The sequence below is a fragment of the Rana temporaria genome, chromosome 3, assembly GCF_905171775.1.
Source record: "Rana temporaria chromosome 3, aRanTem1.1, whole genome shotgun sequence".
NCBI lineage: Eukaryota > Metazoa > Chordata > Amphibia > Anura > Ranidae > Rana > Rana temporaria.
In genome coordinates this window covers 171,607,771-171,632,053 of record NC_053491.1, presented here as the reverse complement: position 1 = coordinate 171,632,053, position 24,283 = coordinate 171,607,771, and the positions used below count along the sequence as shown (strand labels likewise).

General features: G+C 43.9%; 1 protein-coding gene across 1 annotated transcript in view; it reads right to left on the bottom strand.

Moving 5' to 3' along the window:
- Positions 1–24,283, bottom strand: part of LOC120931893 (kinesin-like protein KIN-14E) — a 138,962-nt gene that overhangs the window by 53,532 nt on the left and 61,147 nt on the right. Inside the window, exons 8-9 of the mRNA XM_040343812.1 lie at positions 22,511–23,153; positions 16,355–16,497 (exon numbers count right to left, since the gene is read on the bottom strand). Of these exons, the coding sequence (XP_040199746.1) occupies positions 16,355–16,497; positions 22,511–23,153 (786 nt within the window). The remainder of the gene's footprint in view (positions 1–16,354; positions 16,498–22,510; positions 23,154–24,283) is intronic.

Below are 24,283 nucleotides of genomic sequence, written 5' to 3'. Positions count from 1 at the left end.
TCCTGCTGTATTTCAGCCAATGAGGAGGGATAGACCTGGGAGAGCTGCTGTTCTCCTGCACATCGCTGGAGCGAGATGTGCACCTCACATAGAGAACCTCACATAGAGCAGGTGTGTTGTCTTGTATTGTGGTAATGCATGTTGCCACAACACACAAGTATAAATGGGTCCCTCAATTGATCATTCATTTGTTCTGATGCTTGGAAATAATATTTCTGAATAGCCCTAAAATGTGTTTATCTATGGCAAAAAATATCATAAGTGTGTGTGGATCGTTAGTACTTGTGTATTGTGCACTTGTGTATTGTGAGTGAATATAGGTCTGCAAGTGCACGTAGGTCCGTTGGTCTGCGAGTGCACGTAGGTCCGTTGGTCTGCAACTGCACGTAGGTCCGTTGGTCAGCGAGTGCAACTAGGTCCGTTGGTCAGCGAGTGCACCCAAGTCTGCGAGTGCATGTAGGTCCGTTGGTCTGTGAGTGCACATAGGTCCATTGGTCAGCGAGTGCACCCAAGTCTGCGAGTGCATGTAGGTCCGTTGGTCTGTGAGTGCACATAGGTCCGTTGGTCTGCGAGTGCACATAGGTCTGCAAGTGCACATAGGTCCTTTGGTCTGCGAGTGCACGTAGGTCCGTTGGTCTGCGAGTGCACGTAGGTCTGCGAGTGCACGTAGGTCTGTGAGTACCTGTGTATTGTCTTGTTGAGTACCTGTGTATTTTCTTGTTGAGTATTAGTGCCAAGAAGCTAGTTGTTAGGCAATTTGGACAGGGTATAATCCCCAATCCTCATAAAATTAATAGGTATGATGCCCGGCGGGTGTGGAGAGGCAACTCATTGTATATCTTACGGCATGTATGCGTTCCTTGATCATCCGATCGAGGGCGAATACCGCTCTGCAAAATGTAAGCACATTATTTCCCTGGAAGCCTCCGTTTCTGAATCTGGGGAAGCAACAGTCAGCACTGAGAAGACCTTCCATACTAAAGGAGAGCCTGGAATGTACCCGGCAGGTGCTGGCAGGGGACAGCAGAGAGGTGGATGGAGAGAAAGAGGTGCAGGCACTAGAAAATAGTAGATGGGTGACAGTCAGGAAGAATAGAGGGGGAAGTTCCAGGGCTGGAGCATCCCAATAAGTACACTCCATTGAGTGACATTGGTGAAACCAGTCAGGGACCAGCACTGCTGGAGCTGAGGGACCCTCCTAGCTGCTGGGGGAGAAACTCTTCCAGTGAGAGTGGGGGGGAAGCGAAGGGAAAGGAAAGACAGATTCTGGTGGTAGGGGACTCAATTCTTATGCTGCGTACACACGGTCGTTTTTTGTGATGAAAAAAAATGTCATTTTTTAGCATGAAAAAAAACAAAGTTTTTCAAACTTCATTTTAAAAAACGACGCTGCCTACACACCATCGTTTTTTCAAAATGCTCTATCAAAGCGCGGTTATGTTCAGCACGTACGGCGGCACTCGGTTCCATTCAAGCTTGCGTCATAACTTGCTTCTGAGCATGCGCGGATTTAAAACCGTTGTTTTAAACGTCGTTTTAGCCTACACATGGTCATTTTTTATGACACAAAAAAACACGTTTTGAAAAATGACATACAAAATTGAAGCATGCTCGAATTTTTTTTTGTCGTTTTTCAGAAGACATAAAACAACGTTTTCCCCACACACGGTCATTTTAAATGACGTTTTTAAAAATGTCGTTTTTTTCAGCACAAAAAACGACCGTGTGTACGCGCCATTAGAAGGACAGAGAGGGCAATCTGTAACAAAGACCTGAAGTGCCGAACTGTATGTTGTCTACCGGGAGCTTGGGTTTGGCACATCATGGATCTGGTGGACAGATTATAGGGAGGGGCTGGGGAAGACCCAACTGTCATGGTGTACGTCAGAGGCAAATGGAGTGTCCTAAAGAACAATTTTAGAGACTTGGGAGCTAAATTGAGGAAAAGGACCTCCAAGGTATTATTCTCAGGAATACTACTGGTACATCGAGCTACACCAGAAAGGCAGAGGGAGATTAGGGAAGTAAACAAGTGGCTGAGGAACTGGTGTAGTAAGGAGGGGTTTGGGTTCCTGGGTGACTGGGCCGACTTCTCAGTCAATAACCAGTACTATAGAAGGGACGGACTATACCTAAATGAGGAGGGAGCAGATCAGCTGGGAATAAAGATTGCCAAAAACTAGGCGATGGGGGGGAGGGTCCAGGGTAGAGATAGTCAGCGCAGAACATATTCCAGAGGGTAGTATTGGGGGCATTAGTGGTAGGGTAACCAAAGCACATAAACATAAGGTAAGTATAGTAGCAAGTCCTAGTTGAAATCTCGGAACACCCAATAAGAGGAAAGTATAGTAGAGGATATATGCTGACATATAATCACACACATAGGTTGGACTTGATGGACTTGTGTCTTTTTTTAACCCCACCTACTATGTAATGAGGAAAACCCCTGTTAGACTTACCGGTAATGGTATTTCCAGGAACCTTCCAGGACATCTACTTGAGAGATGATTGGCTCCGCCCTCTACAGGCCCCTCCCTTTCCTCTGACCCTCAGTTGTTAGAAGATCAAGTAAACCTCCAACAAAAGTGCACTCGGCAGTGGAAAAAAACAGAAACTCATATAAAAACACCACCACCAGGTAAACAAAGTCAACCAATGAAAAACAGAATAGGGTGGGAATATAGACGCTGTCCTGGAAGGTTCCTGGAAATACTGTTACCGGTAAGTTTAACAGGGTTTTCCCCTTTCGCCTTCCAGGACAGCTACTTGAGAGGATAAGCAAGATTCTATACCTTAGGGAGGGACGACAGCCGGAAGCACTTTCCTACCAAAGGAGAGGTCCTGGCTGGAAAGCATCTGAACTCTATGTTTGACAAATGCATGAGAGGAGGACCAGACGGCAGCTTTAGATACCCCCACTCTTTCTGCCCATGACTTGGCCATGGATCTCTTTGAATGAGCTCTAATTCTAGAAGGAGGGGTGTGACATGACGCTATGTACGCCTCACAAATAGCTCCCCTAATCCACCTAGTAATAGAACATTTAGACACTTTGTACTCCTTCTTGGGGCCACTGAACAACACCAACAGTTGGGAGGAACTCCTAAAACCAATGGACTTTTCTAGATAAAGCAGAAGACATCTTTTCACATCTAAAAGACTAAATCTTTCCTCCTCCGCATTCTTGGGAGAGGTACAGAAACTAGGAAGGACTACCTCCTGGGACCTATGAAAGTTGGAAGATACTTTGGGTAAATAGAAAGGATCAGGCTCAATCACTACCCTGTCCTCTAGAATCCACGGGAAGGGGTCTTTACAGGAAAAAGACTTTAGATCAGAAATCCTTCTCCCTGACGTAATAGCCAAAAGAAAGGAAATCTTCAAAGAAATACATTTCAGTGAAGCCTCATGCAAATGCTCAAATGGAGCCCTTGTAATACCATACTAACGACAGATCCCAGGGAGGAATATGTTTAATGACCTTGGGAGCCTGTCTAGATCTGGCTGAAAGGAACCTCATTTTTTTTTACAACAGTACAATAAAAAAACAGTATACAAAACCCAAACAGACAAACATTCAGCATTTATGATCTCAATAAATACCCCTTATAAAAATACGAGTAAGAGAGAGGCATCTTCTACTATTACTACTTCCGGATTTTTTCTATCTCCTGTTTCTGTTTCTGCCTCTGGCCTATTCTATCCCATTCTCAGGAGAGGTACCGGGAAGGAACCGAGAGCCCCGAAAGAGAGGAAGAAAAAAAAAAAAACTAGAATGGTGATCATATTCCCCTATATTGTGATAAAGTGCAAAAAAAAAAAGAGAATTTATTATCAGGGGGATAATTCCCCTTACTGTGTATATCCAAAAATGTAAAAAGAAACAAACACACTAAAAAAAAAAAATTCCTGTAGACTAAAAAAAAAAAAAAAGAGTTGAAAAATAACAAAAATCTTAGAAGGGGGATCATATTCCCCTATATTGTGAAAAGTGTAGAAAAATACAATTTGAAAGGAACCTCCTGACTAAAGAATCTTCCACTAGTCTTCTTTCTGTAAACAAAGATAGGGCAGTAATCTGAACCCTAAGGGTGCTGACAGAGAGTCCTTTTCTACTCCCCTCTGCAAAAAATCCAATATACAGGGAGTTGAAAAATAATCTATTATTTTTTTCAAACTTTCCCATAGATTCTTCTTGTGACTAACTTACGGCTGTCCAGGATAGTTTGAATAACCCTCTCTGAACACCCCCTCAAATGTAGGATGCGCCGCTCAGCCTCCAGGCTGTCAAATGGAAGGTCTGAGGGTTTGGATGCAACACCGGTCCCTGATGGAGCAGATCCTTCCGATCTGGTAGGGGCCAGGGAGGATCTACAGAGAGGTTCTTCAGAGAGGAAAACCAACTCCTCCTGGGCCACCAGGGGGCAATCAGAACAACTTCTGCCTGAACTACTAGAGGTAAGAGGGGAAAGGGAGGGAAGGCTTAGGTCAGAGTAAAATCCCAAGGGAAGGAGAGAGCATCCGTCCCCAAAGACTCCGTCTGTCTCTCCAGTGAGAATGCTGGCAGTTTTTTGTTGAGACTGGAGCCTTCCCACTGAGCACAGACCCCATCTTAGCACAACACCCCCTGAGGTGGACTGCCTTGACCGAAGTGACATTGATCTCTGCCCAGGACAGAATCTGCTGTGTTAACATTAGAAGCGAATTTGAGTGAGTGCTTTTGAATAGACCCTCTCTTCCAGAGACATAAGAGCTTTCCCCACAGCTAGTAGTTCCCTGAAATTTGAGGAGTGGCCTGCCTCCTCTGGCAACCAGGCTCCCTGGGCCTGCCAGTCCTGTGAGTGAGCACCCCAGCCCCACAGACTGGTGTCTGTGGTAATTTTTACAGGAGCATGTTGTGCCCAGTTCTTCCCTCCCTGCAGATGTTCCCGCTGCTCCCACCAGGCGAGATTGAGAAAATCCTCTCTTGGCAGCTACACCAGCTGATCTAGAGAATCCTTCCTGCGATCCCAATGGAGTAAAAGAAACGTCTGAAGGGGTCTGGAGTGTAATTGGGCCCAAGGCACCCCTGAGATGGCCTCAGTCATCAACCCTAAAAATGGCATTATCTGCCGAAGGGAGATCTGTGGGAGTAACTTGAAGGCCTGCACGGAGAGGAGAATTTTCAAAATCTTCTCTTTGGGAAGAAAATCTTTTGGACAACAGGGTCTATTAGATACCCAGGAAAAGTATGCTCTGGGAGGGCACCAGGCAAGACTTTCGCTGGTTGATTTTCCGCCCCAACTTCTGAAAGGTCCGTAAAACCAAGTGCAGATCCTGAACAAGAGACTCTTTGTCTCGAACAAAGATCAAAAAATCATCTACATATTGGACGATCGATACACTCTGTATCTGAAAAAAGGCCATGACTTTAGCCATGATTTTTGTAAAAATTCTGGGTACTGCCGAGACAAAAAGGATGGGCATTGAACTGTAAATGACTTGACCCGTTTTCCATGAGAACCGTAAATCTGAGGAATCTTCGGTGACTCTGGCAGATTGGTACATGAAGATAAGCGTCCTGAAGATCCAGGGTTATCATGAAGACTCCTGGCAACAACAGATTCCTTACAGAATAAATGTTCTCTATCCGGAAACGTCTGTAGACTATGAATTTGTTCAGGATGCTTAAATTGATGACCATATGAAAGCCGCCGGACCAGAAACACATGAGAATAAAAACCCCAGAATTTTTGAATTTCTGGAACAGGAGAAATAACTCCCTCTGTTTCCCACACAGAAATTAGATTCATTATGGCTTGCCATCTTTCTTGGTGTCTCGGCAGATGGGCAAGAAAAAATCTCTGGGGGGGAAGACTTTTGAATTTCAACCTGTAACCCCTTTCCAATGTTTGAAGAATAAAGGAATCGTTGGAAATCTCTGCCCATTCTCTGATGAAATGGGACAACCTTCCCCCTACCCCAATCCTGGCGTCACTGGGGATTTTTGGAAGGGGCTGAAGGAGCAAAGAGAGCCCCCTCTTTTTGCTTGTCTATGTTAAAAGATCACTTCTTCTTTGCCTGTTGGTTTTAAAATTAACCTTGTTTTGGAAGACACGAAAAGGCCTCTTTTTCTGGGGCTTATTCCTTTGGGAAGAAGGGAACCGTTTACTCTTCTCAGAGGAAAGAGCTAGGACCTCCACTAAGGAGGAACCGAATAAGAGCTTGCCTTCAAAAGATATCTCGCACAGTTTATTCTTGGAGGCAAGATCACCTTCCCAAGATTTAAGCCAGATAGCTCGCCTAGCTAAATTAATGAGAGCAGAAGACCTGGCTGCAGATTTTACGGAATCTGCTGCTGCATCAGCCAAACATGCTTGGCAATGAGTGGGAAAGACTCTTTAATCTCCTCTTTGGGGGTGACGGATGAAAGAAGATCATCCAGACGCTGAATTCATGCATCTAAATTCCTAGCCACACAGGTGGATGCTACCGCCGGACCCAAAGAAAAAGCTGAAGCATCCCAGGCCTTACGTAGCAAGTAGTCAGCCTTTCTAACCATTTGATCCTTAAGGACCCCAGAGTCTTCAAAAGAAAGATCTGACCTCTTGGACACCTGCGACATAGGGGCATCTAATTTAGGACACTTAAAGAAAACTTCCTCAACCTCAGACTGAAAAGAAAACCTTCTTTTGTGTCCTCTGGACTGGAACAACCTTTTTTAGGTTCAGAATGAATCATGTCCTTAAGTGACTGGTGCACCAAAAAAGCTCTTGACTTCCATCCCTGTAGACCCCTATACATTTTATCCTGTACAGATTGGGTTTGCTGTGGCGTCTCAGTCTGCTCTGAGGTATATATTGACTCTAGTAGTTCATCAATATCTTCGACTGGAAAAGGATACTTAGTTGAGCTACCCGTATCTTCCTCTGATGCAGACTCCTCATCAGATGAAGAAACCGGATTCTCACCTTCTTCCAGATCAGAAGCATTGTGTGAACTAATGGTCTCAGATACTTACAGAGAAAGGGATCTAGCCGAGGCTGAAGGCTCCTGAGCTATGGGTCTAGACAAGGAAGGTCTTAGTCCAGCTACCCTGTCATTAAAGGACCGAAAGGAGGCCATTACCTCCTTCATAGAAGACATTAACTCTTTAAAAGAGGAAGTCTCTGAACTAGCTCTGGATGGAATACAATCCTCACAAAATAGTTTTTCATAACTATCAGAAAGCCTGGCCCTACAGTTCCCACATTTCTTCTTCACCGGTTTGTCAGAGAAAAAAGCATAAACAAGAACCATAAACAAAAGAAGGTCCATACAAAAGTCCCCTGCTGTAGAAGCTATCCACAGACAAGGGCTTACCTTGGGGGCAGTATGGGACCCAGATTCTGCCGCTGGTTCAATCCGAGCAGGTGCTCTATCCTCAGACCTGCCCTCAAGCTCCATGAGGCAAGCAGAGATCAGCTGGAGAGATAGACTGCTGCTGTACCGCTAAATGCGACTATACGGCGTTTAGAAGCGTTTTCCCCAAGCCTGTCCTCAGTGTATCCATGCCGTGCTTCCTTTAGAAAAAAACGGCGCCCAGAAGTGCATCTGGTTCCGGTGTCATCTTGCCGCATCACCGGAAGTCCTCCAACACCATCTTGGTACCCCGCGGTTAAGCACAAGAAGGACATAGTTCCACACAACCAGAGCTGGGGAAAAAATGGACGGGAGTTGCCACCACTCACACCACCAGGTAGGCAAGTTACCTTAAAAAATAGGGAACCTTTCTGAACAGAAAGTACATGACCATCACCCAGGACTTGGCCACAACTAGTCTTGGATGATACCAGAGAAGGGGGTCCACCAACCACAGTTACCAGACCTAAGAAAACAAAAAACATGTTGGTGCTCCTAAAAGGGTCTGCAAACACAAAACAACTGAGGGTCAGAAGAAAGGGAGAGGCCTTTTAAATTGTATCTGATTTGTGTCTGTAGAGGGCGGAGCCAATCATCTCTCAAGTAGCTGTCCTGGAAGGTGAGAGGGGAAAACATTTTTAAAACATAATTTTCAAAAGGAAAACTATCTAATAGATTTTTTTTTTCATTATACTGGATGAAATTTCATTCTGCATACCCTTTATCTATTAACAAGTAATTGCGCTGTAAACTCCCAGCACACTATTTTTTTTCATCTGTTATCTCTCTAAAAAACAAAAGTTTGTTGTTCTAAAGTGTGGCAGGTAATTAAACGCTTCCATTCCAATCTGCTGTTACATATGTATAAATTATGTGCATATTTTTCATACATCTGTGGCAAAATACTTTGTAAAAATCTGACTGCAACTAATGATGCAGACAGACTGAGATGACAGATACCTTAGGACTCCCAAGAGAGCTTTACAGTTTAGTGTGCAGACCTGCAGATATGAAGTTTTTCACATTTTTTTTTTAATTGCCAAGCTAAATCACATCACAGAATGGAAATAATAGATTCAACCAAGCTGGTATTTTTGGGTTTCAGATTGCGAACAAAAAACAAGTAATGCTTAAAAAGAAAGCTATGAAAATATATGTTTTGCTGCAGCTATAGTGCCTTGAAAAAGTATCCATACCCCTTGAGATTTTCCACATTTTGTCATTTTACAACCAAAAACATAAATGTATTTTATGTGATAGATTGGATGGGGAGTGTCTGTGAACAGAAATTTTGAAGTCTTGCCACATATTCTCAATTGCATTTAGGTCTGGACTTTGACTGAGTCATTCTAGCATATGAATATGCTTTGATCTAATTCATTCCATTGTAGCTCTGGTTATATGTTTGGGTTCGCTGTCCTGCTAGAAGGTGAACCTCCGCTCCAGTCCAGGGCCGGACTGGGAATAAAAACCAGCCGTGGAAATGTCATACCAGCCCCATAACATTATATTATACCAGCCCAACAGCATAACGTCATTATTTTCTTGTTCATGAAAAAAAAAAACATACATTTTAAAGCATATTTGAAGAGTGTATTATATATACACACGATGGGTATGAAATCACATAGGGCTTTAAATATATATATAAAATCAAATTCCAGTTAAAAGTGGTAAAAGTGGTCAATCATCAAGGGGGACTCCAGAAACTCAGAACGTGGGTGGGCACCTTCCACATTAAGGAGACGCTAAGGTAAGGGGGGTGGGTTACTGATATAAGGGGGAAACCTTTATAACAGTGCCCCCTTACATTATCGTATTCACTCCCCCCTTACATCAGTGACCCCCCCCTCAGACTGGCCTAGCAGCGCTGTCACTGACCTCCTCTCAGGTGCACCGCGCAGGGCTCAGTCAGTCGGCTCCAGCTCGGTGGCTCTGGTTTTATTCTATAGTCTCCTCACCACAGTCCACACATGTCTGACTTCTCCCATGACCCCATCCCAGCGGTGCTCCCACTCTTGTCTCCTCTCCAGACTCCTTCAGAGACTTCAGACATGATGCAAGAGCTCAATGCACCCTCGCCAGTGCCCATAAAATTCAGCCTCACTGTGCCCATGAATGCAGACATTTAGCTAGATTCATTAAGAGTTAGGCCGGCGTATCAGTAGATACGCCGACCTAACTCGTAATCTGCGTTGTCCTAAGTTTAAGTGTATTCTCAAACAGAGATACACTTAAACCTATCTAAGATATGATGGCTTGCGCCGTCGTATCTTAGGGTGCAATATTTAGGCTGGCCGCTAGGTGGCGCTTCCATTGAGTTCGGCGTAGAATATGTAAATCACTAGATACGCCTATTCACGAACGTACGCCCGGCCGACGCAGTACAGATACGCCGTTTACGTAAGGCATTTTCAGGCGTATAGTTATTCCATCAAATAGCTGGACTAGTAATGTTAAGTATGGCCGTCGTTCCCGCGTCAAAATTTGAAAATTTTACGTGGTTTGCGTAAGTCGTCCGTGAATAGGGCTGGACGTAATTTACGTCCACGTTAAAACCAATACGTCCTTGCGGCGTACTTTGCCGCAATGCACACTGGGATATGTACACGGACGGCGCATGCGCCGTTCCTAAAAAACGTCAATCACGTCAGGTCAACCCATATTAACAAACACGCCCCTCAGCCTATTTTGAATTAGGCGCGCTTATGCCCGCCACATTTACGCTACGCCACCGTAACTTAGCAGGCAAGTACTTTGTGAATACAGTACTTGCCTTGCAAACTTACGGCGGCGTAGTATAAATGCCATACGCTATGCGGCCGCAACTATGCGCCCGCCTACCTGAATCTAGCTATTAGTGTGCCTATGAATGCAGCCTCACTGTGCCCACAATTGCGGCCTCACTGTGCCTATGAATGCAGCCTCACTGTGCACATCAAATGCAGCTTTACTGTGCCCGTGAATGCAGCCTCACTGTGCCCACCATTGCAGCCTCAATGTGCCCACCATTGCAGCCTCACTGTGCCCATCAATGCAGCCTCACTGTGCCCAATAATGCAGCCTCACTGTGCCCACGAATGCAGCCTCACTGTGTCCACAAATGCAGCATCACTGTGCCCATGAATGTAGCCTCACTGTGCCCATGAATGCAGCCTCACTGTAAGGAAAGGACGGAGACGTCGTTGGCGCACACATGCGCGCATGCACGCGGATATGTGCATTCACATGCACTTAGACCGCAACAAACTTTGACCAATGGCGCGCATGACCAATGGCGCGCATGACCAAAATTTAGAACCCCATTAAAGTCTATGGGACTCTAACGTTCGAATTCAAAAGTACTAATTTTAAAGCCCAATATTCAAGTTATTGTTGGAAAACGTCTTTGAGAACCCGGGTCTTGTCCCAGGGAACATGTATCAATGGGAAAAAAAGTTTTATAAACTGTAGTTTTTTCTTGAGCAGCGATTTTAATGATGCTTAAAGTGAAAAAAAAAAATCCTTTAAATATGGTACCTGCTGGGTGTCTATAGTAGTGGCACGTGTTTAGAAATGTCCCTGCACAACATGAGATTACTCTCATAAAAAAGTAATTTAATACTGCTTGCGACTTTAATTTAATGTTTGGTCCCTGCAATATGGATAAAAATCATTGAAAAAAATAGCATGAGTTTCCCCGCCACCACTCCCCCCAGGTCATTACAAGACCCAGTGCCGATCCTGACCTCCCTGGGGCCCTAAGCAAAATGACATGGCAGATTAAAAATGAGAATCGGGGGGGCGCTGACGACAGTGACATGTCACATTAAAGAAAGTTGAGAAGCGGGGTGAGGGGGTGTTCTGCTGTCGGAAATGACTCAGCCAGCGAGTTTAGAAGCGGGGTGAGGGGGCGAAAATTACTTCTCACCAGGCAGGGCCTCTAGTAATTTGGGGGGCCTTTGCAGCTTTGTGGGGCCCTAAGCGGCTTGCATAGTGAGCCTATAGCGAGGATCGGCCCTGACAAGACCGTTTGGCCCTATATACTTTGAACAGCAGTATACAGGCGGTGCAAACAAGATAAGGACTGTAGGTTTCTTAAGTAGAATCAGAACCATGTCATACTTTGCTCCTGCATATTGCACAATTTCCTAAAGAGACCCTCAACAAACTACATGACACTTGTGCCTGATGAGGCCACTGATGTTCCAGTGGTGGTGGCCCGTGAGACTGCCCATACAGGCTTGGCCCCCCAAAGTGCACGTGCTGTGTGGCAACAATATGTCGACTATTTTAGGGGAGGCCATTACAATGCTAGATCTTGGCTCAATAAATTATTTTTTTAGGAAAGAAAAATTCTAGAAAAAAGGGGGGTTGCCATCCGGGGCCCCCTTTGAACAAATTCTGTGAAGAACTCCTGTTCTCTGAAGGCCTTCATTATTTCTGCAAGTCAAAATGTATAAAAAAAAAAACTAATGTCAGTCAAGCCTTAGCTTTCTCCCCATATCAAACCCATAAACTCATCCACTGATCATAAAGTCCAAAAATCAAGTTTCGTATCCTCGTACCGCATGATCGTTTTCACCATGTTTTCTACCGACTGTGAACGACGTTCTCACTCACGCAATATCCCTTTATACACTATTAAATAGCCCACGTGCAGTAACAGCTAATGCGTTTATGGGCAATTAAATAGCACACGTCCACTAACACTGAGTACTATGTTTAGGTGTAAACTAAACACTATGCAGGCAATACAACACGTTAGAGCACTGCATCTAGCACAATCTACTGCCTAACAATAGGAATAGCTGATCTAGCTAAGCTATACAGTGTATAAATATATGTACAACGCTAGGATGTATATACAGTATATCCTCTACACACTGTAAATTTAACTAAACTGACTAGCCTTCCTGCTCTATCTATCTATCTATCTATCTATCTATCTATCTATCTATCTATCTATCTATCTATCCATCTATCCATCTATCTATCTATCTGGTAGAAAGGACACTGTGGGCCAGATCCTCAAAAGGGATATGCCGGCGTAACTGCTGTTACGCCGTCGTATCCCTGTTTCTAACTATGGAACTGATCCACAGAATCAGTTTTCCATAGTTAGGCAGAAGATCCGGCATGTGTAAGGGACTTACACTGCCGAATCTTAGGATGCAGTACCGCATCCGCCGCTGGGGGCATTTTATGTCGAAATGCCGCCTCGGGTATGCAAATTAGCACTTACGGAGATCCACAAAGCTTTTCAGCTTCGTTTTTTCTCCGTAAGTTTTAGTTTGCAAACGCAAAATTAGGGCTGCTTTTACAAAGTGTAAACTGTTTACACCTTGTAAAAACAGACCCTTCTGTCCAGCGACGCGATTTTTTTTTTGTTTTGATTTTTTTTTTTTTACGCAACTTTATTGACCCGTCGCAATCTACAAAGCTCGGCGTAACGTAATTTCGCGCTATGCACGTCGGGAAAATGACGTCACGAGCATGCGCAGTACGGCCGGCGCGGGAGAGCGCCTAATTTAAATGTGAATCGCCCCCATGAAAATAGGAACGCCTTGCGCCGGCGGAATTTAAGTTACACAGCCAAAAATTTCTAGGTAAGTGCTTTGTGGATCGGGCACTTAGGTAGAAATTTTAAGGCAGTGTAACTTAAATGGAAAAAATTAAGTTACGCCGGATCTTTGTGGATTACCCCCTGTGTCTCTATCTATCTCTCTCTTTCTGACTGTTCTTTTCTTTAACAAAGCTGGAACACACTACACGCGGCCGCCTTACAGGCGGCCTTATATAGTGTGGGGGGTGTACTAAACCCCCTGAGCCATAATTGGCCAAAGCCACCCTGGCTTTGGCCAATTGTGGTTCTTCGTTTTTTGCACCTTGTGATTGGCCAAGCATGCAGGGTCATGGTGCATGCTTGGCCAATCATCAGCGCGCAACGCCGCAGTGAATTATGGGCCGACGCGCGTCACTCGAATTTGGCGCGAACGACCCGTTTTGTTCGAAATTCGCCGAACGTATGAATAGACGATGTTCGATTCGAACATACGTTCGAGTCGAACATAAAGCTCATCCCTATCCTCCACCAGACCCACAAGACACACCCTGATTGTCAATCGAATTGGCATCACTAGGACCTTCGCAATGCAGGGGGCAACCTCAGTCCAAAACTTTTGGATCTACGGGCACCTCCATAAGACGTGGTCAGCAGCCACCGGTCAGAAGGAACACCTCCAACAGTCTGCTTGCACAGACGGATAAATTGCAGCCACCTAGCTGGTGTATAATAAATTTTGTGCAAAAAGTTAAAGTGAATCAGTCTATCTCTTGCAGAGACCAGATGCGGAAAGGGGTGATCCCACATGTCATCCCACTCTTCCCCTTGGATGTCAGACACTTCTACCTCCCAACATTCCCTACATTTAGTCACTGCCAACGGCCACTTTTTAAATAATTCTTTGTATGTTACAAATAGTTTTTTAGGAAGTTCCTCAGACATAAGGTCCTTTGCATAAATCCAAAGGAAAGCACTCAATGCTCCTGTCCTTAAACTAGGCCTGAAAAGCATGATGAGACTGTAGAAAATAATATGAGTTAGGAAGGTCATGTCTGTGCTTGAGCTGATCACAGGTTAATAATTTCCCATCTCTTGTGATATCCTTAAGTAGTTTTATTCCTTTATTCACCCACACCATAAGATCTGCAAAAGTATAAAAGTGGAGAGAAGCCCAGATGATTGGGACAAGCAACCCTGACCACTTTGTCCCAAGCTTTAATGGTGGCTTTCATAGACAACACAAGGGGAAGTTCCGACTTAGTACCTCTATGGATGGCCAATCATAGAGACTTATATGACCCCAAGTGAGCCGCCTCTAATACCATAGCCAAGTCCCAAGCATCTGAAATTAAGCAGCGGTGAGCAAACACCATCTGACTTGCTAAATAGTATTTCCGCCAATCTGGAAGGCTGTTTTTGCCCTGCGCCCCCGCAAATTATTTGCGCTACGCTTCATTCACAAAGCAGTAGCCACGTAATTTGCGTGGGCGCTCCTCAAAAATGCCCGTAAGGGCGCGTAATTTAAATGATCGCGTAGGGGGCGTGGATCATTTAAATTAGGCGCGTTCCCGCGCCGAACGTAGTGCGCATGCTCCGTCTGGAAACTTTCGCAAGGACGTCATTTGCTTCAAAGTGAACGTGAATGACGTCCAGCGCCATTCACGATTCACTTACGCAAACGACGTTAAATTTTAAATTCGCGAAGCGGGAACGACGGGTATACGTAGCATTGGCTGCCCCTGCTAATAGCAGGGGCAGCCTTACGCAAAAACCGACGTACGCAAACGACGTAAACTGCGTATATATCTATTTTGCTGAAGGTTATGTCAGATGTAATTCAGTTAGTTTGATTCAATTTATCCAGTGACTACATAGGTGAGGTTGAAAAATGTCACTACCGGTGTCCTGGCTGCCTTTTGAGTATATAAGTGTGATGTGCTGACATGGGAAGTCAGCCTCCGGTCCCAGTTGAAGCCATTTTTGGGGAAACGCGTCGGGTGGAGCACCATTTCCTAACCTCATCACGCTCATATTATTCAGCTTTAGGTTTGATCCTTGGCTGATGTGCAAAGGAACTCTTTTTTTATCGTTGTGCCTTTTATATTATTTTGCTGTGGACACCAGCTGTGAAATGATTTTTATTTATTTTTTGGTTGTTGTGACACTTGACTGTGTTTTTTAAATAAACCTCCAATTTTTGATATACTTCACCATTAAGACTCTATTGTCCCTTTTTTGCTGAGCCTACTAATCCCAGATCAAGTTTCCTGGTAAAGCTGAGTGGATTCTGCCTGTTTTTCCTTCCTGTGTGATCTTTCCTGTGTGGTGTGATCCGGTCTGATGAACAGCTGAAGGTGATATCCTCATCCAACAAGACGGAAGCATCCCTTCTTGTTCGAGGTGGTTGTTTATCGTGGCCGGCAGGCTGATGCACACGCTCTAGAGATCTCTATAACCTGAGGTCCCCTCAGTCCAGTAAGAGGCAGAAACACTCTTTTGGCTGAAAATGAGACCAAGGATCCTTCCATATACTCCATTGAATATTGCAGTAGCTATTGGATTAAATTCTAGAAGTGTCCTATTTTTATGCTTTGGGACTTTGTTCTTTTTTCACACAATGAACATTTAGCACATAATTTACTTTGAATACATTTGCCTCTTGTTGTTATTCACTGCTTTTTTTTTTGCATATTTTTATATGCACAATCATTACTGATTTGACAATTTCACATAGGGATTTCTATAATGACACTTTATTGAAATTTTGGTTGCGCGCTTGTTTATAATTTATGTCTATTTATATGTTTCATTGGGCCTTAAGTATTTAGGCTTTCATGAGCAGCAGCACCATTTTTTGTTTGATCATTTTTTCACAATCAATTGTTTGATCTTTCACATTCACTTTTTAGGCTTCATTTCCACTGACGTTTTTACAGCCACTTTTCTGAGCGTTTTTTACAGCTTAAAAACGCCTGTCCATGTTATTCTATGGCATCATGCCCACATAGGCGTTTTTGAGCTGCAAATCGCATAGGCGTTTTTGAGCTGTAAAAAAACCGCAGGACCAGGGTGTTCTGAAGCTCCAGAGTAGAGCTGTAAAAACGCCAGACGTTAAAAAACGCGCGAAAACGCTCACAAACGCTCAAAAACGCTCACAAACGCTACCGCGGCATTTTTAAAGCTGCAGCTCACCAAAACATTTTTTTTTTTTTTTTTTTTTTTTTTTACAAAATAAACATGGACAGGCGTTTTTAAGCTGTAAAAAAGGCTAACAACAGTGGCTGTAAAAACGCCAGTGGAAATGAAGCCTTATTAGGTCAAGCGCAGAGTTCTTTTCTCTTTTTAGATAAATAACATTAACACAATGTAGCTAAGGTGAGCTCAGCATCTTACCTAACTGAAATCCATCCCTGAAAATAGATGACTCACCTGATGTTGACTCCTGGTTTTTGCTCATTCCCCATCATAGTATAGGTCTTTCCTGAGCCTGTCTGACCATAAGCCAATATGCAAATATTGAAGCCATCCACGCATGACTTGATAATTGGTAAAGTTCCTTCAAAAACATCTTCCTGTAGTATATGGTATATAAAGCAGAAACAAATAAATATTGGGGGGGGGGGATAAAAAAATAAAATATACACAGCAAAGACAACTCTTAACATATGATGTCGATGCTCATTATAATTCAAAGCATATGAGGGTAAAAAAGTAAGAAAATAAGGATTTTGTACATACCTTAAAATCCATTTCTGAAAGTTCATTGAGGGATTCAGGACTGTAGTAGGTTATGAACATGTGAGCATACTGCCGCCTACAAGTATAAACCTCCAACCGTCATCCGTCAAGCCTTTGAGCAGGCAGCACATATAACCAATACACTGAGGGACGATACCTGTGTTCCTCAATGGTCTTTAGGAAATAGATTATTTAGAACGTACACAAATATTATTTTCTTTGTCTTCCATTGAGGGACACTACTGTAGTAAGACTTAGATACATGGAGTGGTGGGCAAAACCAATAAGAAAAACAACAGATGTGAAATCTTAGAATCCATGCCTGAACGAAGGCTTAATGATAAAATATTAAAGGATATTGCAAAAGGAAAAATTAGCCTGGTATTCCAGATCAGGGCAGATAATCCCAAAAGGGGAATGTGTACCTGAATGAACAAGCAGGGGCGGACTGACCATTGAGTCACTCGGGCACTGCCCGAGGGCCCCATGCCACTAGGGGGCCCCATCCGGGTTGCCAGGCTCAGTAAAACCAGGGACAGTATGTAAAAATCTTTTATTTTTTTAGATCTGTCCCCCTGATATGTCCGAAACTGACATGCTTTTAATGTGAATATCCCAAGATTTTAGCTGCCCGCCTCTGCACTACCTCCTGGCGTGGTGGCCATCTGTAAGCCAGAGGGGCCCCATACTCTTCTATTGCCCGGGGGCCCCATGAGTTGTCAGTCCGCCCCTGTGAACAAGGAACCTCTGCTAACAATGCTAAGGAGAACCAATCAAGCTAGATGAAGCACCCATAACTCTAATGCCACGTACACACCATCACTTTATGTGATGAAAAAAAACGACATTTTCTGTGAAGTAAAAAATGACGTTTTTGAAACTTCAATTTTCAAAGACAAAGTTGCCTACACACCATCGTTTTTCTCACAATGTTCTAGCAAAGCGAGGTTACGTTCTCACCACTTTTTCCATTATAGCTTGCTTCATAAGTAGCTTCTGGGCATGCGCGGGTGAAAAAACGTCATTTTAAACTACGTTTTTTACTACACACGGTCAATTTCTGTGAAGTAAAAGTTGACGTTTTGAAAAACGACACATAAAATTGAAGCATGCTTCAATTTTTTTTGGTCGTTTTTTAGAAGACATAAAACAACGTTTTCCCCCACACACGGTCAATTAAAGTGACGTTTTTAAAAACGTAATTTTTTTTCATCACATAAAGTGATGGTGTGTACGGGGCATTAAAGTCAAGGGCAGGGCCATCTTAATAGCATCATGGGCCCCTGGGCAAAGTAATGCTATGGGGCCCCTACAAGGTTGCCCCAATTTACAGACCTACTCACAAGAATGGAAGTACAATATTTCTACTTTACAGTGTGTCACTTGCCACCGTCCCCTGTCACCAGATTCAGCGTATCACTTGCCACCAAATTCAGCATGTCCCTCGCCACTGTCACCTGTCAACAAATTCAGCGTGTCAATTGCCACCCATCCTTCGCCACCAAATTCAGCGTGTCACTTGCCACCGCTACCTGTCATCAGATTCAGCATTTCAATTGCCACCCATCCCCTGCCACCAGATTTGGCGTGGCACTTGCCACTGTCACCAGATTTAGCGTGTCACTTGCCCCTGTTACCTGCCACAAAATTCAGCGTGTTACTTGCCACTGTCACCAGATTCAGCGTGTTACTTGCCATAGTCACCTGTCACAAGATTCAGCGTGTCACTTGCCACTGTCACCAGATTCAGCGTGTTACCTGCCACCGAATTCACTGTGTCACTCGCCACCGTCACCTGTCATCAGATTCAGCATTTCAATTGCCACCCATCCCCTGCCACCAGATTTGGCGTGGCACTTGCCACTGTCACCAGATTTAGCGTGTCACTTGCCCCTGTTACCTGCCACAAAATTCAGCGTGTTACTTGCCACTGTCACCAGATTCAGCGTGTTACTTGCCATAGTCACCTGTCACAAGATTCAGCGTGTCACTTGCCACTGTCACCAGATTCAGCGTGTTACTTGCCATAGTCACCTGTCACCAGATTCAGTGTGTCACTTGCCACTGTCACTAGATTCAGCGTGTTACTTGCCATAGTCACCTGTCCCCAGATTCAGCATGTCACTTGCCACCCACCCCTTGCCACCAGATTCAGCATGTCTGGAAGGGGGAGAAGGAGGGGGGAGAAGGATGGGGGAGGAAGAAAAAAGAGGGAGGTAGAAGGAAGGGGGGAGGAGGGGGAGAGAAGGAAAGCGGGAAAAAAGAGGAGCGAGGAGGAGGGGGAGAGGGAGGGGGGAAAGAAAGAAGGGGGGAGTGAAGGAAGGTTGAGGGAGAAGAAAGAGGGGAGAGAAGGATGGGGGAGAAGAAAGGGGGGAGAGAGAAAGAAGGCGAGGGAGAAGGAACAGGGGGAGAAGGAAGGGGGGAGAAGGAAGGGGAAGAGAGAAGGAAGGAGAGGGAGAAGGAAGGGGGGAGAAGGAAGGGGAAAGAAGGAAGAGGGGGAGAAGGAAGGGGAGAGAGGGAAGAGGGGGAGAAGGAAGGGGGGAGGTGGGGGAGAGAAGGAAGGCGAGGGAGAAGGAAGAGGGGAGAGAAGGAGGGGGGGAGAAAGGGGGGGAGGAAGGGGAGGGGGAAAGAAAGGGAGCAGAGAATGAGGGGGAGAAGGAAGGTGAGGGGGAGAGAAGGTGCGGGAGAGAGGGAAGGCGAGGGAGAAGGAAGGGAAGGGGGGGAAAGAGGAGAAGGAAGGGGGGAGAGAATGAGGGGGGAGAAGAAGGAGAGGGGGTCTGGTCACAGTGCTCACTTACTTGAATGGTCCCTGGGGGCTCTCAGTCAGTGACTTCTTAGTCTTGTCGTCTTTGACTCTTTAATCTTCCCGCCCCCTCATCCCCTTCACAGACATGCAGGGAGAGAGGGGCGGGAGAAGGGGACGGAGCAGCGTGGGGGATCCCTTCTAGGACAGCCACACCTCCCGAACGCTTGTTACTGCACATTGAGCAGTGAGGATGGAGCGGCTCAGCAGGCAGCCTGGAAAGGAGGGGGAGGAGAGGAGGAGCTACGGGTTTCCTGGCCATTCCCGGGTGTGCTACGGATGTTCCGCGAGCGACGGAACGTGTTTCTGAACTTTCTGGTGCTGTGGAGAGCCTTAGTTAGCTGGTATCTTCCAGCTAATTAAGGCTCTCCACAGCACCAGAAACACCTTCTTCCGCTCGCGGAACATCCGCAGCACACTACTCATTCAGCGCACCAACTGACACTCCTCCGGGGCCCCGGCTAGTGCCATTTGTCCAGTTCTGATGTCCAGCTCTGCTGGGGCCCCAGGTGAAGTGGGGCTGTGCCCAGGGGTGCCCGCTCAGTAAGACGGCCCTGGTCAAGGGTGTGGGACACTGACTCTGTTTAGTAAAAAATTCTAATGCCTTGTACACACGATCGGAATTTCCGATGGAAAACATCAGACAGACTTTTTCCATCGGATATTCCGAACCTGTGTAGCCCCATCTGAGTTTTTTCATCAGAAATTCCGTTGAATTCCATCGGAGTTTAGATATAGAACATGTTCTATTTTTCTCCGATGGAATTCTGATGAGATTTGGCCGGGTAAAAGCCTGATCGTGTGTACGCGGCATAAGGTATTCAATTTTTGCGATTCGGCACTGTATTTGGCACTGTATCGCTGTAACTGACAATTGCGCGGTCTTGCGACGCTGTACCCAAACAAAATGTACGTATTTTTTTCCCCACGAATAGAGCATTCTTTTGGTGGTATTTGATCATCTCTGCAATTTTTTGGTGCTATGAACAAAAAAAGAGCGACAATTTTGAAAAAAAGAAACACAATATTTTATAATTTTTGCTATAATAAATATCCCCATTTTTTTTAAAAAAAAGGGTTTTTTTTCTCAGTTTAGGCTGATATGTATTCTTCTACATATTTTTGGTAATAAAAAATTACAATAAGCGTATAATGATTGATTTGTGCAACGAGGCCTAGTGCCCAAAAGTCACATGCCAGGAAAATCATGTCTCACAATACAGCCATGCAAATACCCTATTGTTTCCGACCAGATGGCATAAATCCCTAAATTTGTCTGGAGAACCTGGGTTGCAGCAGAGGTTGTGCTACAACTCTAGACTGGAAGAGTGTTCTGTAGATAAATAAAACATTACACAAAAGTCAGGAAAGTGCTAGAATGCAGAGTTCAGTGAATGACGGTCATGACTACCCCTTAAATTACTAAGTAGGTAATAAGTGTTGTTGTTTCAAAAGATATACTAAAGAAACACTTTAGTCACAAAGTGGGATAATGGAGACTAGCTCACACCAGTCAGACTTGTGTAGCCCCATCTGAGTTTTTTCATCGGAAATTCTGATGAATTCCATCAGAGTTTAGATATAGAACATGTTCTATTTTACTCAGATGGAATTTCGTCTGAATTCCGATGTGATTTGGCCAGGCAAAAGCCTGATTGTGTGTACGGGGCATTACAGTACACAAGGTCGGGAAAGTACCAAAAAGGCATTGTTCAAAGACCAAAGATGACATACCAAGTACATTTTTGCTCTGTCTATAGGTTTATTCACAAAGTGAGACTGCATTACATCTGTGCCACAGCTCTGGATTTAGAAAAAACACTTTGTGGCTTATTGTCTCAGTACCAACAGCTCTGGAAATCACCACAATGCAAAGCAAAGTGCCTGAAGGTAACATTTTATAATAGTCCATGGGCGGGCTTACCCACAAAGTGTGTCTCCAGAGATCACACCAGAGGCTGTGCCATGGCTCTGGACATTGAGAGCGCCTTGCAGCGAACACAGTACACTATAGTCTGGAAAGAACCAAGAAACAGTGTCTGAAGGTCTCATTCAAAACTAGTCCCAAAATCTTCAGTCTATGAGGATACACCAATCTGGATAGTTACTGTGAAGAGACTTATGTGAGGTGTTGTTTGAAGTTACCAAAGAAATATCCACACAGTTATAAAATTCTTGATAGAAAAGAATTAAAAAAAATATATATAATTAGCGTTTTCCTCAGCAGTGTGTGCAGCTTCCTAAGACACTAGCAAAAAACAGTGGCATAACAGTTGGTGGAGGAGTTATAGGGGGACCTCATGAAGTCAGCAGTATAATCTCTATATCCCAGACTTACTACAGTCCTGTGTCCCTCAATGGATGAATGATAATGAAATACAAGGTTTTGTGTAAAGCAGAACTCAAATTTAATTTATGTCTGAACTATTAATTATAGCTTAACCCTCCAGTGGAAGAGATAAGAAAGGAGAAACATTTTTAAAAAATAAATAAAAAAGAGCAAAAAAAAGAGAGGAGAGGAGGTAATGAGAGACACTGTATTTCTGGAAAAGATCCCTAGGTATTTTCTGTACTTGTATATTCTACAATAAAAAGAGGTATTCAGCGCTGGAAAAATAGAATTAATAATAAGTAAAAAATGCAAGCCAGCACTACGGATAAATTCATAACAAATTTGTTATGAATTTATCCGTAGTGCTGGCTTGCATTTTTTACTTATTATTACTTGTATATTCTAACCTGAAAATGAAAACAAATGAAGGATTGTTAAGCTTCAATAGATTATTACATTTTTGTTCCTAATAATATTTTTATTTACTGCGATTTCTTTTTTTTGCTGGCAAGCCTATGTACAGTATGCAGACACCAGAGTAGATTTTTGAAAACTGAGATAAAGGAAACTGTCTATGTTGCTATTAATAAGCAGATATAAACCTTGCTAGCTATCTTTTGTAACCTATGACATCTGGAATCTGAACGGCAAAGATACTGCTTTATACTATTTACATTCACTTTTGTATTATATGCTACTGGCTATATTGTACCTGAGTGCATTGTGGCAAAAAGACCTGATCAAATCTGAACCTTTTCTTATTTCCATTTTGATTTACAAAAATGTCTTCCTCTGTTGGAAATTCTAAGTGTCCTCCCTTTCCATCATCCAGTCTGCATCTGCAGAATACGCGAATGTTTCCTCTAAGTTCTTGAAGCTGATTGTACAGTAACTTTCTTTCTAAGGACTCTCTTTGGTAGAGAGCCCGGACCTCTTCAATTTCTTTGGTGGAGCTAGGCATGCTCACTACTGTGTTCTTCAGACGCTCTATAAGTAGTCTTATCTCTGACAGACCACCTGTAGTAAGGACTCTTAATTGGTCATTTGCCACATAAAGCTGACGGACTTCACCTAACATTTTTGGCAGTAGGTCTTTTCTTAAAGGTAAATGATTTTTCATGGAATTTGTTTTTTGAACATTTTGGCTCTTGATATCAGTTATTTCTTTTAGGTATTTTTCATGTTCATCTTGTAATTTTGCCACTTTGTCATTCAAGCTTTCTGTCCGTTGAACTAGAAGATGATTTTCTTCTTCTAGATATCGGCACTTTGCGTGCAAATTTTCCAGTACATTTTCTTTTTCTTGCAAGGTCTTTGCTAGCTGTTGTAGCTGATTTTCCTTTTTAGTTATATCTCTATAGGTGAAAAAAAGCAAAAAAATAAAAAAGACACATCACTATCATCAAAATACTTAATTAGTAAATAACTGGCAAGGTACAGCACATAAAAGGTATAGGGGCAGATTCACATACAATTGCATGGGCGCAGCGTATGTGAGATAAGCTACGCCGCTGTAACTTACTTTTGGAAGCTTTGAATCCACAAAGAATTTGCGCTGTAAGTTACGGCGACGTAGTGTATCTCTCGCGGCGTAACGGAGCCTAATTCAAATTGGCGAGTAGAGGGCGTGTTTCATTTAAATGAAGCGCGTCCCCGTGCCAAACGAACTGCGCATGCGCCGTCCCTAAATTTCCCGCCGTGCATTGCGCTAAATGACGTCGCAAGGACGTCATTGTTTTGACGTGGACGTAAATAACGTCCAGCCCCATTCCCCCGACGACTTACGCAAACAAAAAAAATATTTTCAAATTCGACGTGGGAACGACAGCCATACTTAACATTGCGTACGCCACCAAATAGCAGCTTTTACTATACGCCGAAAAAAGCCGAACGGAAACGACGTAAAAGAATGCGACGGTCGCTCGTACGTTCTTGGATCGTCGGAAATAGCTAATTAGCATACTCGATGCGGAATACGACGGGAACGCCACCCAGCGGACACCGAAGAATTGCATCTAAGATCCGAAGGCGTACAAAGACGTACGCCTGTCGGATCTAACCCAGATGCCGTCGTATCTTGTTTTGAGGATTCAAAACAAAGATACGACGCGGGAAATTTGAGTACGCCGGCGTACTCTCTTTGTGAATCTGCCCCATAGAGTCTTGACATAAGACATCATAGTGGAAAATATGCAAATTTAAGGGTGACTTTTTAGCTATTCTCAGTGTGAAAACCCCTATCAAAGTAACTGCACGATAGAGAACTCTTTGCCTTACATTTTAAGTTGAAGAAATTATGTAAATTAACAATGTAAATTAAAAACACATTATCAGAAGAGCTCATTCTTGCAATTAAAGCAAACTACTGAACATATTTTTTTGTATAATCATATTTTATTGTTTTACAAAGACATTATCACACACATGTGTCAAGCTATGAAACATCAATAATGTAGGAGATGTTGTTGACAGAGCAGACTCCCAT